Source organism: Prenolepis imparis, unplaced genomic scaffold (genome assembly GCF_030444845.1).
Source record: "Prenolepis imparis isolate NDT839.2.m4 unplaced genomic scaffold, iyPreImpa1.0 SCAF_369, whole genome shotgun sequence".
Classification (NCBI taxonomy): Eukaryota; Metazoa; Arthropoda; class Insecta; order Hymenoptera; family Formicidae; genus Prenolepis; species Prenolepis imparis.
The window spans coordinates 19,379-31,145 of NW_028141527.1; the positions used below are offsets into that span (position 1 = coordinate 19,379).

The 11,767-nt window shown below is 28.2% G+C and overlaps 1 protein-coding gene across 1 annotated transcript; it reads left to right on the forward strand.

Annotated features, from left to right (window-relative positions):
- The first annotated feature begins 2,995 nt into the window (after nucleotides 1-2,995).
- LOC145948397 (uncharacterized) lies at nucleotides 2,996-10,670 on the forward strand. Its single transcript, XM_083058088.1, has 11 exons — nucleotides 2,996-3,159; nucleotides 3,288-3,377; nucleotides 3,538-3,603; nucleotides 3,792-3,902; nucleotides 4,255-4,365; nucleotides 4,718-4,828; nucleotides 5,181-5,291; nucleotides 5,883-7,802; nucleotides 7,930-7,995; nucleotides 9,041-9,250; nucleotides 9,413-10,670. The coding sequence occupies exons 4-11, from the start codon at nucleotides 3,803-3,805 to the stop codon at nucleotides 9,421-9,423; spliced, it is 2,640 nt and encodes an 879-aa protein (XP_082914214.1). The 5' UTR covers nucleotides 2,996-3,159; nucleotides 3,288-3,377; nucleotides 3,538-3,603; nucleotides 3,792-3,802; the 3' UTR covers nucleotides 9,424-10,670.
- The last annotated feature ends 1,097 nt before the right edge of the window (nucleotides 10,671-11,767 follow it).

An 11,767-nucleotide genomic window follows, 5' to 3' on the forward strand; every position in this document is an offset into this window, starting at 1 on the left:
TAAACACACTGTCCAATATAAATCTAAATTTAATAAATAACTAAAAATAAAAAATTAGATTTTTACATGTACATAAGATACATGTAATACATATAATGCAATATGCTACCTTTAAGTATGATTTGTTAAGCACTATCTGACATATTCACTGAATAGCAGTACAAGTTGTCTTCAAATCTTCTAATCGTCAACAATATAAAATCATCAATATTTCACAAATCTCTGCAAATAAATGAATGGGCGTTAATCATTCCATTATAAATCACAAGATTCTATTAACGGAGACTTCAATATTAGCTCTCGCTTAAAAGATTCTCATGCTTTGTAATGGATTTCCTCTTGACACGTGCATCTTGGATCTGTGGTTTGCAAATTCTTATTCTTCTATCACTGTCTTCTGCTAAAATAAAAATAAACATGATACATTATTGATAAGAAGCATGATGAGAAGATATCTTTTGTGTGAACTGCATCTTACCCGTATAATTATCATCATAATAATTCAGGATTCCACACAAAAAGAAAATAAAATGAAAATTATCCCAGTTCTTGAATGAGAGTTGCACAGCATGCATTATTTCTAGCGAAGAAAACCATTGCAAATAGAAAAAAATTGATTAATTAAAAAATTATTAACCTTGTGTAACAAAATCTTTATTATTATTTATAAACCATGAAAATATAACAATAATACTCACTCTTAATTAAATGAGTCTTACACATTTTCTTGTCTCACGTTGTTAAAATACTCGCGTATTTTAGCAAAAATTGTTTAGCCATCGTCATATCATAAGAAGGAGCAATAATATCCCGTAAACTTTCAAATGCTTGATACTAAAAATACAAAATATAATGTTAAAACAGGGACGAACGCGAGGTTAGGATATCTGTCATATCTGGAGTAGGCATTGTAGAAGAACGCTATGTAAGAATATTTTTATTTAAATAATTATTTAAATAAAAATTTATTATTTTCTTTATTTTTATATAAATAATAATTAATTATTTAAATAATAGAAATATTGTAACAGAGCGTTCATCTATTGAATGTTTACTCCATATCTGACATACTCCATATCTGTCATACAGACAGTATGATCCTAACCTCGCGTTCGTTTCTGATTTAATATCATATTTTGTATGTTCTTAGTATCAAACTTTTGGAAGTTTACGGAATATTACCCTTTCTTACGATATGACGTTGGATAAACAATCTTTGCTAACATACTCGAGTATTTTAGCAACGCGAGACAAGTGGATGTATGTGTAAAAGATACATTTAATTAAAAGTGAGTATTGTTGATGTTATGTTTTCATAGTTTATAGGTAATAATAAAGGATATTTTTAACATAAGTTTAATAATTTTTCAATTAATCAACTTTTTTCTATTTACACATCTGGCCAATCACAACGAGGCGTTATCGACGCCTGATACGCCATAGTCTGATACGGACTTTAGGCACAGTATAACTACATACAGTAGTGACAGTAGCTGTCGGCTCCTTTGATGTAGCCGTGAGTCGATCACGTGACGGTCAGCCATGTTGTAAGCCTTACGGGCGCTTCATTTGAACATTAAGAATCGCGATAACGTCTTACGCAAAGTCTTTTTTAATGAGATAAAGATAATAATGCAAATTATTTTCTGTTTTTAATGTTAGTATATTTTAAAAATGTATTGATAAAATTATAAAACAGTATATAAAACGTGATTGTTGAAAGTTAGCAATATACCGCCACAATATTGTGATATCGCCATGACAGTCCGCCATGTTCTTAGCCTTACAGCTAACGCATGCGTAAAAGAAAATTTACTCGCTGATTTTCTAGCACTGTCACTACTGTATGTAGTTATACTGTGCTTTAGGGCTTAAAATCATTGTAAACGCCACTTTAATTAAGGTGCATTCCGATATTCACCGACAGTACTAAAGTTCTATCAGAGAGAGTGTGTGTGTGTGTGTGTGTGTGCGTGTGTGTGTGTGTGTGTGTGTGTGTGTGAGAGAGAGAGAGAGAGAGAGAGAGAGAGAGAGAGAGAGAGAGAGAGAGAGAGAGAGAGAGAGAGAGAGAGAGAGAGAGAGAGAGAGAGAGAGAGAGAGCGAGAGCGAGCGAGAGAGCGATATTAATATATGTACGGTGGTCAGTGAGGTTGCAACACTTTTTTTTAATGAGTTTATAAATGTGCAGTAAAATTCAAGATACAAATTTTTTCATGTACTTATGCATTATTCGCAAATTTGACATCATGATCATTCATATTTACGCATAAGCACATGAAAAGATTTGTATCTTAAATTTTACTACACATTTATAAACTTATTAAAAAAAAAATATGTCCCGCAACCTCACTGACCACCACTGTATATATACGTCATTTCGTGCACATTAGCATGGATCTCAACCAAAATTGTGGACATTATGCGTTACCCTCTGAGAACATTCGTGGACATTGGCTATGTAGTTTATGTCCACGTTTTCTATGTCCACAGAGGGCGTATCGCTTTCAGGGATCACCTAAAACCGGGCCGTGACGTCTCTCAGTCTTCTCTCTGGTTCTATAGTTTACGTCACGTATGTATGTACATACGATTTTCAACATTGGATGAATTTCGGAACACAGCCTTAATACTATAAAATGAAGGCAGAAAAGTTTAACGGTCTCTAATTAATCTAAAATAAGATTCATTTATTTTAATCACACTCAACGATCCGGTAAAATTATACTGAAAATTGCAGTGACAAAATGTATACATTAGTGCAATATGAAGATGGCATTTATTACGTATCCAACTCAAAATACGTTACTAATTATAAAGGTGTTACAAAAGCTAAATACAGTGATGGGTACAAATACGTAGCAAGTATTATAGCAAAAAATAGTAAGTTAAAATATTTTTTTGTTGTGTTATATTACAGACAAAATTTTCTTATTATTATAGACAAACTTTTCTTATTATTATAGATGATAAAAGTATCTTGTTAGAACTAAAAAAAAAATATATTAAAAAATGTACCACATATATTGTGTAAAAAAGTTAATTTTGACAATGGAAATAGAAAGAAGACTAATAGAATAAATAAAAGCTGTGATAATAAGACTGATAGAATAAACGAAAATGATGATAATAAAACAAATGATAATAACATAATATTTAGTGGTAAGTAATATTTTGTAGTATCTCTTTGTGTTATTATTAATTGCTGTAAATGTATAATTTTATTATAAAAAGTATATTTCCAAAACATCAACACTGCTGATAACATAATTTTAATAACACTTTTACAGATGCTACAAATATACACACATGTAGTACGAACGTTAGGAATGACTTTCTGGGAACTGATAATATTAGTGATGAGGCTATCTCTCTTCCGTGTATGTAACATTTTTTGTAATTCGTATATGAAGTTTTATGTACAGTAAATAATATGTATGCAAAGTATATATTATTTACTATTTGTAAACTTAAATAGGCCTACCTGTTTTTCTAATATGTTCTTATTCGGTTATTATTATATTCTCATTTTGTGTATAGATTCACCTAATACTTTTGAGTCTGAAAATGTAGATAGTTGCGTTAAGAAGTTAAGTTTTACTATTGGTATGTATGTTTTACTATTAATAGTTTATTTCTCAAAAAACTCAATTAAAAAAATTTTTTTTCTAAAATTTAATATTACATTGAATACAACTAAACGGCATTTACATTTAAGATATGCTCATGTTTGATATTTGTCTTAGTAATGTAATTTTCATTGCAATTTTACAATAAATTTTATTTATCTTTAGATGAATTGTCTATGCCAAAAGATAATACATGTATTCTGCGTATATGTCAAAATGAGATTGAAGAATGCAACGAAACAAATATTGATGTTCCAGTATCACCATCATCACTTGGTATGTAGATTTAAAAAATTTATTGTTACTTTTATAAATATGTTATTATTAAGGCTCCTTAGTCTTTAATCACAGATTATGTGCTAATAAATGCTAAAAATTCTTGTATAATAATTTTTTAACAATACATTATTAAAGAATTATTATTATACCAGTAATTTTTTTATACTTTTGTAGGTTTTTGATAGCTTATTTTTCAGAAACTTAATTTTTTAAAAATTTTTATCTAAAATTTAATATTACATTGAATACAACTAAACGGCATTTACATTTAAGATATTCTCATGTTTGATATTTGTCTTAGTAATGTAATTTTCATTGCAATTTTACAATAAATTTTATTTATCTTTAGATGAATTGTCTATGCCAAAAGATAATACATGTATTCTGCGTATATGTCAAAATAAGATTGAAGAATGCAACGAAACAAATATTGATGTTCCAGTATCACCATCATCACTTGGTATGTAGATTTAAAAAATTTATTGTTACTTTTATAAATATGTTATTATTAAGGCTCCTTAGTCTTTAATCACAGATTATGTGCTAATAAATGCTAAAAATTCTTGTATAATAATTTTTTAACAATACATTATTAAAGAATTATTATTATACCAGTAATTTTTTGATACTTTTGTAGGTTTTTGATAGCTTATTTCTCAGAAACTTAATTTTTTAAAAATTTTTATCTAAAATTTAATATTACATTGAATACAACTAAACGGCATTTACATTTAAGATATTCTCATGTTTGATATTTGTCTTAGTAATGTAATTTTCATTGCAATTTTACAATAAATTTTATTTATCTTTAGATGAATTGTCTATGCCAAAAGATAATACATGTATTCTGCGTATATGTCAAAATGAGATTGAAGAATGCAACGAAACAAATATTGATGTTCCAGTATCACCATCATCACTTGGTATGTAGATTTAAAAAATTTATTGTTACTTTTATAAATATGTTATTATTAAGGCTCCTTAGTCTTTAATCACAGATTATGTGCTAATAAATGCTAAAAATTCTTGTATAATAGTTTTTTAACAATACATTATTAAAGAATTATTATTATACCAGTAATTTTTTGATACTTTTGTAGGTTTTTGATAGCTTATTTCTCAGAAACTTAATTTTTTAAAAATTTTTATCTAAAATTTAATATTACATTGAATACAACTAAACGGCATTTACATTTAAGATATTCTCATGTTTGATATTTGTCTTAGTAATGTAATTTTCATTGCAATTTTACAATAAATTTTATTTATCTTTAGATGAATTGTCTATGCCAAAAGATAATACATGTATTCTGCCTATATGTCAAAATGAGATTGAAGAATGCAGCGAAACAAATATTGATGTTCCAGTATCACCATCATCACTTGGTATGTAGATTTAAAAAATTTATTGTTATTTTTATAAATATGTTATTGTTAAGGCTCTTAGGGCCGGTTGTTCCAACTCCATGATACATTTTATCTCACAGGTAGCATATCTTCATCTCTTAGGGCCGATTGTTCTAACCTCTTGGTAAATTTTACCTGACAGCATATCTTCGTTTTTTTTCAGATAAGTTTTTAAAAAAAGACGAACATATGCTATCTCAGGTTAGGTAAAATATTTATCAAGAGGTTGGAACAACCCAGCCTTATTTTCATAAAATTACGCAATAGATTGATTATATTTATAAAATAATAAGGAAACTTTTCTTTTGTTTCAATAAATAATAAATATCCATAAAATTAATATAGTAAGTAATGCACAATTAAGAACCTAGTTTATATCACATTAATTTTATAGCTATTATTGAAGCCAAAGAAAATATGCCCAATTAATTTTAAATGTGATTTTTTATTTCTACATATTTCGCAAAATGCATATTATTTCTTGTTTCTGATATTATTAATCAAGACCATAGTGACAAAACAAAACTTTCAAGTTAATGAATATCTATACATATATATCATGCTTTTTAGATGTTGAGGATGAAGAAAGTGGATCAGAGTATATACCGTCAGAAGATGATCAAAATTTAGATAATAATGATGATGAAACGCCACAAATACAAAAATCAATATCAAGCATGACTTCAATATCCAGTTTAGATGCCACAAAAATTAATAATGGCACATCAGTATGTGATGACGAAAATATGCATGTAGAAACTTCAAATACAAAAATTATAAAGCAAAATTTTTGTATATTCTGCTCAAAGTTACAAACACAACTAGTGCGACATTTAGAAAAAGTACATCGGAATGAGTCAGATGTAAAAAAATTTGCTGCTTTACCTAAAAAAAATCCTGAACGAAGAAAAATTATTGATACGCTACGGAAAAATGGCAACTTCAAATTTAATATAAACTCCGAATTGAATAATGGACAACTTATAGTATGTCGGCGTCCTAACGAAAAATATAAAAAAGCCGCTAAAAATTTTATTGCTTGCGCCAAATGCAAGGGCTTTTTTTCCAAAAATGCAATTCGTCATCATTCTCGAAGTTGTTTTGGAACAAAATTTACAACAAATAGATGTATTATGGTTATGGGTAGAAAGATCACATGCAGATTACATCCATCCGCAAGTGAACTTTTAAGGAAAACAGTTTTTCCAGTCCTGCGGGAAGATGAAGTGATTCGTGCTATAAGATATGATGAATTGTTGATTTTGTATGGAAATAAATTGTGCATGAAATATAAGTCGCAACATCACCACGATATGATTCGTGCTCGATTACGTCTTGTTGGTCGTCTCCTCTTGGTGATGAAAGATATAAATAAAAATATCGAAAACTTTGAATCAATCTATAATCCCAAGGTATATGATGACTGCATATGTGCGATTAATAAAGTTGCAAAATATAATTCTGAAACAAAAATGTACGAAACGCCTGCAGTAGCAGCAAATTTATCAACATTATTAAAACATATTGGAAATATCCTCATTATAGAGTGTATAAAAAAAGAAAATGTCGAAAAAAAAAAACAAGTCAAGGATTTTTTAAAATTATTAGTCGTTGACGTCGGAACAAGCATCAATACAACTGTTGTAGAAACACAAACGGCTTACAAAAGGCGTAAAAAAATTAATCTTCCAACATTAGAAGATATTCGACAATTGTACAGACATTTAGAAGAAAAACGATCTGATGCTTATAAGGAACTATACAAATCGTTCTCTTATTGCCACTGGATTTCTTTGGCTGAAGCAACACTAACTTCCATACATGTGTTCAATAGACGGCGAGCAGGAGAAATTGAAAGAATTCTCATAGAGGACTTCAACAGCTATGAAAAATTAAATAAAAATATGCATAATGACATGTACAAATCATTATCTACAGAAAATAAGAAAATTGCCCAAAAATATGTAAGATTTTGCATAAGAGGCAAATTAGGACGTACAGTCCCCGTTTTATTATCAAACGATTTATTTGAAAGTATCACTTTAATTTTAAAGTTTCGGAAACAAGCTGGAATATCAGAAAAAAATCCATATGTTTTTGGATTGCCTGGAAATAATAAAGAAAGATATAAGTATCTCAGAGCATGTCTGTGCCTACGAAAATTTGCAGAAGAGTGTAATGCCAATCAATCTTCCACTTTGCGTGGTACAATATTGAGAAAGCACGTAGCAACATATTGCATCCAATTAAATCTAAACGATGTCGATATTTCGGATCTGGCTATGTTTATGGGCCATTCCGACAAAATTCACAAGGATCATTATAGGCAGCCACTGGCTAGTAGAGACATATTAAAAATATCACAATACTTAGAAGCAGTACAAGGTAATACGAATAATCCAGTTGAGGATTCATCAACAGATAGCAATTCCGAAAATGATAAGGTACTAAAAGAGAGCTTTATTAACAATAACATAGCAGAAAAAAAAGGTATATCTTCAGGGAATTTTTTCTATATTTCACTTTTGCATTCCTAACTTATATTTTATATTTTCTTTGTATGTATTTTTATACTATTACTTATATTTATTTTAACATAACAAATTATTTATTTCAGATAATTCAGACATTTCTGATAATATCGACATTCAGGACAAGCAAAATAATAAACGAAAACGATCTAGTGAGTATTTTCATTGATTTATAAGATATTTTAAAAGCATTGTTATATACAATTAATGTTACATATAATTAATGTTTTTAAGTGCTATTATAAAATGCTTAAAATGCTCTGTAAATATTTATATATACACATTTGTAATAATTCGTAAAATCTATCTTATGAAATTTTAGTATAAAAATATTTTTATGACTCTCATAATTAACATATATATTGACTATATAATTTTTAATATAAAGTTTTGCGGTATTTGTTTTCCAATCTTTCACAAAATTTATACATAAAGTATCAAATAATTTAAGGCATATCAGATGTGCAAATTTGCAAACTAAATACGAAACTGTACCATTTTATAAATTTGGAGATCTTTTATTCAAAAATTAGTTGCATAATATTATCAAATGCGTTCGCGGGAATCGATGGTCGTATTATGAAGCTATTTTAAAGAAAATCTGTCTTATCGCTTGTATGTGGCAACTGCGGACGGTATACAGATTAGCATTAATGCAGTCTCATTTTCTAACATAATGCCATTTGAAATTTTCAAGCGAATTATATCTAAAATATTCATTTATTATAATTGATTATTCGAATTTGTTGATTTCTTGAATAATCAACAGTTCTGCACGAATATTTAAATATGATGTGCTTGACCAAAAATGTTATATGTCATATATGCTAGGAAATGGGATAGCATTAATTAAAACTGCTCTATAAAGCTGAACCGCATTCCTTCACGGTCTCCATGGTCCTATCATGCACCGCTCGCTATTGCTAAGCGATTGTAAATAGATTGTAGCAATTTTCCTTAAGATTATGACTGAAGAAACACGGCACACTGATTTCTGTGCACGCGTTTCGCTGAGATTCAATAATTTATTTTTATCGCGAAATATGCAAAAGGGTACATAACTATATCGTATTTAGTTTTAGGAGCTTACTTACACATGGCGTGCCGGACATCCTATATACATATATATGCTTACAATTTACTGCTTTCATGTATATTTTATAAACTCTTTTAAATAATACTCTACTTTTCATTTAGCATCTCCTTATGGGAAAACGAAAAGGATTCGTTGGTCTAAGGAAGAAAAGGAAACAGCACTACAGGCATTTTCTACATATATGGAGAAACTGAAATTACCATCTTTACAAGATATTCAAACAATTAAAAAAAAATATACATTGCTTGCTAAACGTACATCGCCACAAATCAAAACGTGGCTTCATAATCAACAGAAAGTTTTACGACAACGTAAGTATTTATTATTATGCTAATAATTACAAATACTTTAAAAATTAAAACACATATATTTGAAGATCGTAACATCCAAGCAAGATATAAAATGTTTAGTTTTTTTTAGGAAGATGAAAGCTTTCAAATATATTAATTATTTCTATTTTTTATGTATTGCAGAGTTGTCATAAGTTCAATGCGATGTTCTACAGAACACGTTCTAAAAACGTTCACAAGGATCTTTTCTATTTTTTTATACTGTTTAAAAGTAATTCTGTTTTTATATTATTTTAACATTGCAAATAATAGCGAAAGATTACTAGATTCGTACAAATTACTTTACTTTATTACAAAATGCTAAGAAAATATTGATAATTAAGATTTTAATTTGAAAAGCGTAAGAAGTATATTGCATTCAACGTTTTAATAAGGGGTGCTTTCGCGAAAGATCAAAATGATCCAGATTAAAATGATCCGTGCGTTGCCAAATCTGAAATTTCATTGAATAAAGTTACAATGAGAGTCAATCTCATTGAAATTTTATTCAATGAAATTTCAGATTTGACCAATCACAACGCACGGAATGCACGGATCATTTTAATCTGGATCATTTTGATCTTTCGCGAAAGCACCCAAGAATACAAATAAGAGTGCAATTATAAAAGTACAAATTTTTTGCAATAATGGGACTGATACAGTCTTTCATAGTATTAATACTATTAAAGAAACTAATAATGTTATTATTTCGTTTGAGAATGTAGTATTATAAAATGCTAAAAAATATTATTTAATTTAGTTTATTAGTAATTGGTTTTAATTTTGAAAAAGTAAGAACTATATTATTTTTAGCGTCTTAAGTGCAATTGTGAAATTACAAATATTTTACAACAATGAGACTGATACTGTGATTTATATTATTAACATTATTAATGATATCGATACTGTTATTATTTCCTTTAAGAATGTAAAATATTTATATAAGGAACAAACAATATTTTACTGTCATATATTTCAAATATAATCTTAGGTTTATAAGAGTGATTGTAGTGCAAACAATAGTATGAAATGTTATAAGTGAATGTGGCATGTGACCCATCATCAAAAATTACTATAACATGTTATGACCATTAAATAGAAATATCACAATGAACATTTGCGTTTCTTATTATTTTCAAATACTAAATTTTTTAACGTTTATTAATATCATAGTATGTATTTTTAGTATTAAGCATTTGGAAGTTTACGTATTTTGCCCTTTTTACGATATGGATGTTGTGTAAGCAATTTGGCAAAATATGGTATCAGAATAATTATATCTCTATAATTGTACATGTCTTTCGTATGGTATGCTGCCTGTAAATAACATACATAGATGTAAATTCTTAAGTATAATTATTACAAATATAATTATCATAGCGATATAGATTCATTTCTCCATAAAGTTATATGTATAAATACACTGTCTAATACAAATGTAAATTTTATATATGATTAAAAATAAAGTATTAACAGATTTTTATATGTACATAAGAGATACATGTAATATATATAATACAATATGCTGCCTCTAAGTATATGTTAAGCAGCACCTTTCCAGACATATTCACTTAATAGCAGTACAGGATGTCTTTAAATCTTCTAATGTCAATAATATGAAATCATTTATATTTCAAGAATCTCTGCAAATGAATGAGTGGGCGTTGATCATACCATTATAAATCACAAGATTCTATTAGCGGAGACTGTAATATTAGCTCTCACTTAAAAGATTCTCGTGTTCTGTAATGGATTTCCTCTTGACACTCGGTGCATCTTGAATCTGTGGTTTGCTGATTATTATAAATCTATCTATTATTATAAATCTATTATTATAAACCTAACCGTCTTCTGCTGAAATGAAAATAAACATGATACAATATTAATAAGCAGCGTGATGAGAAGATATCTTTTGTGTAAACTGCACCTTACCCGTATAATTATCATCATAATAATTCAGGATTCTTGTAGATTCAACGAACAATAAGATAACAAATAACAAAATGAAAATATTCCATAATGTAATTACACCATATGATCCCAGCACTTAGTATGTATGTTGCACAGCATGCATTATTTCTAGCAAAAATTCTGTAAAAAGGAAAAAGTTGATTAATTAAAAAATTATTAAACTTATGTTAAAAATACCCTTTATTATTACCTATAAACTATGAAAACATAACATCAACAATACTCACTTTTAATTAAATGTATCTTACACATAGATCCACTTGTCTCGCGTTGCTAAAATACTCGAATATATAAGCAAAGATTGCTTATCCAACGTCATATCGTAAGAAAGGGTGTTCGATAACAATAAAATGTAATTTTTGTACGTACCGAACGTAACTTCTTAACTCTTATTCCAAGATTAATATTAATTCTTTCTATATTCTTGCTATGTATAATCCTTCCTTGTTTTACGACGTTATTTCATATTATGTACAGGACTGAATGTAGTACAGGTTATATAGGAGTTGTCTTCATCTTAGAAACAGG

Bases quoted from the DNA above. Each gene is read 5' to 3' on its own strand.
- LOC145948397 (XM_083058088.1), top strand. From the start codon at position 3,803: ATGCCAAAAGATAATACATGTATTCTGCGTATATGTCAAAATGAGATT. The intron at 7,803-7,929 runs GTATATCTTCAG...TATTTATTTCAG, and splicing joins TAACATAGCAGAAAAAAAAG to ATAATTCAGACATTTCTGAT. The intron at 7,996-9,040 runs GTGAGTATTTTC...CTTTTCATTTAG, and splicing joins TAATAAACGAAAACGATCTA to CATCTCCTTATGGGAAAACG.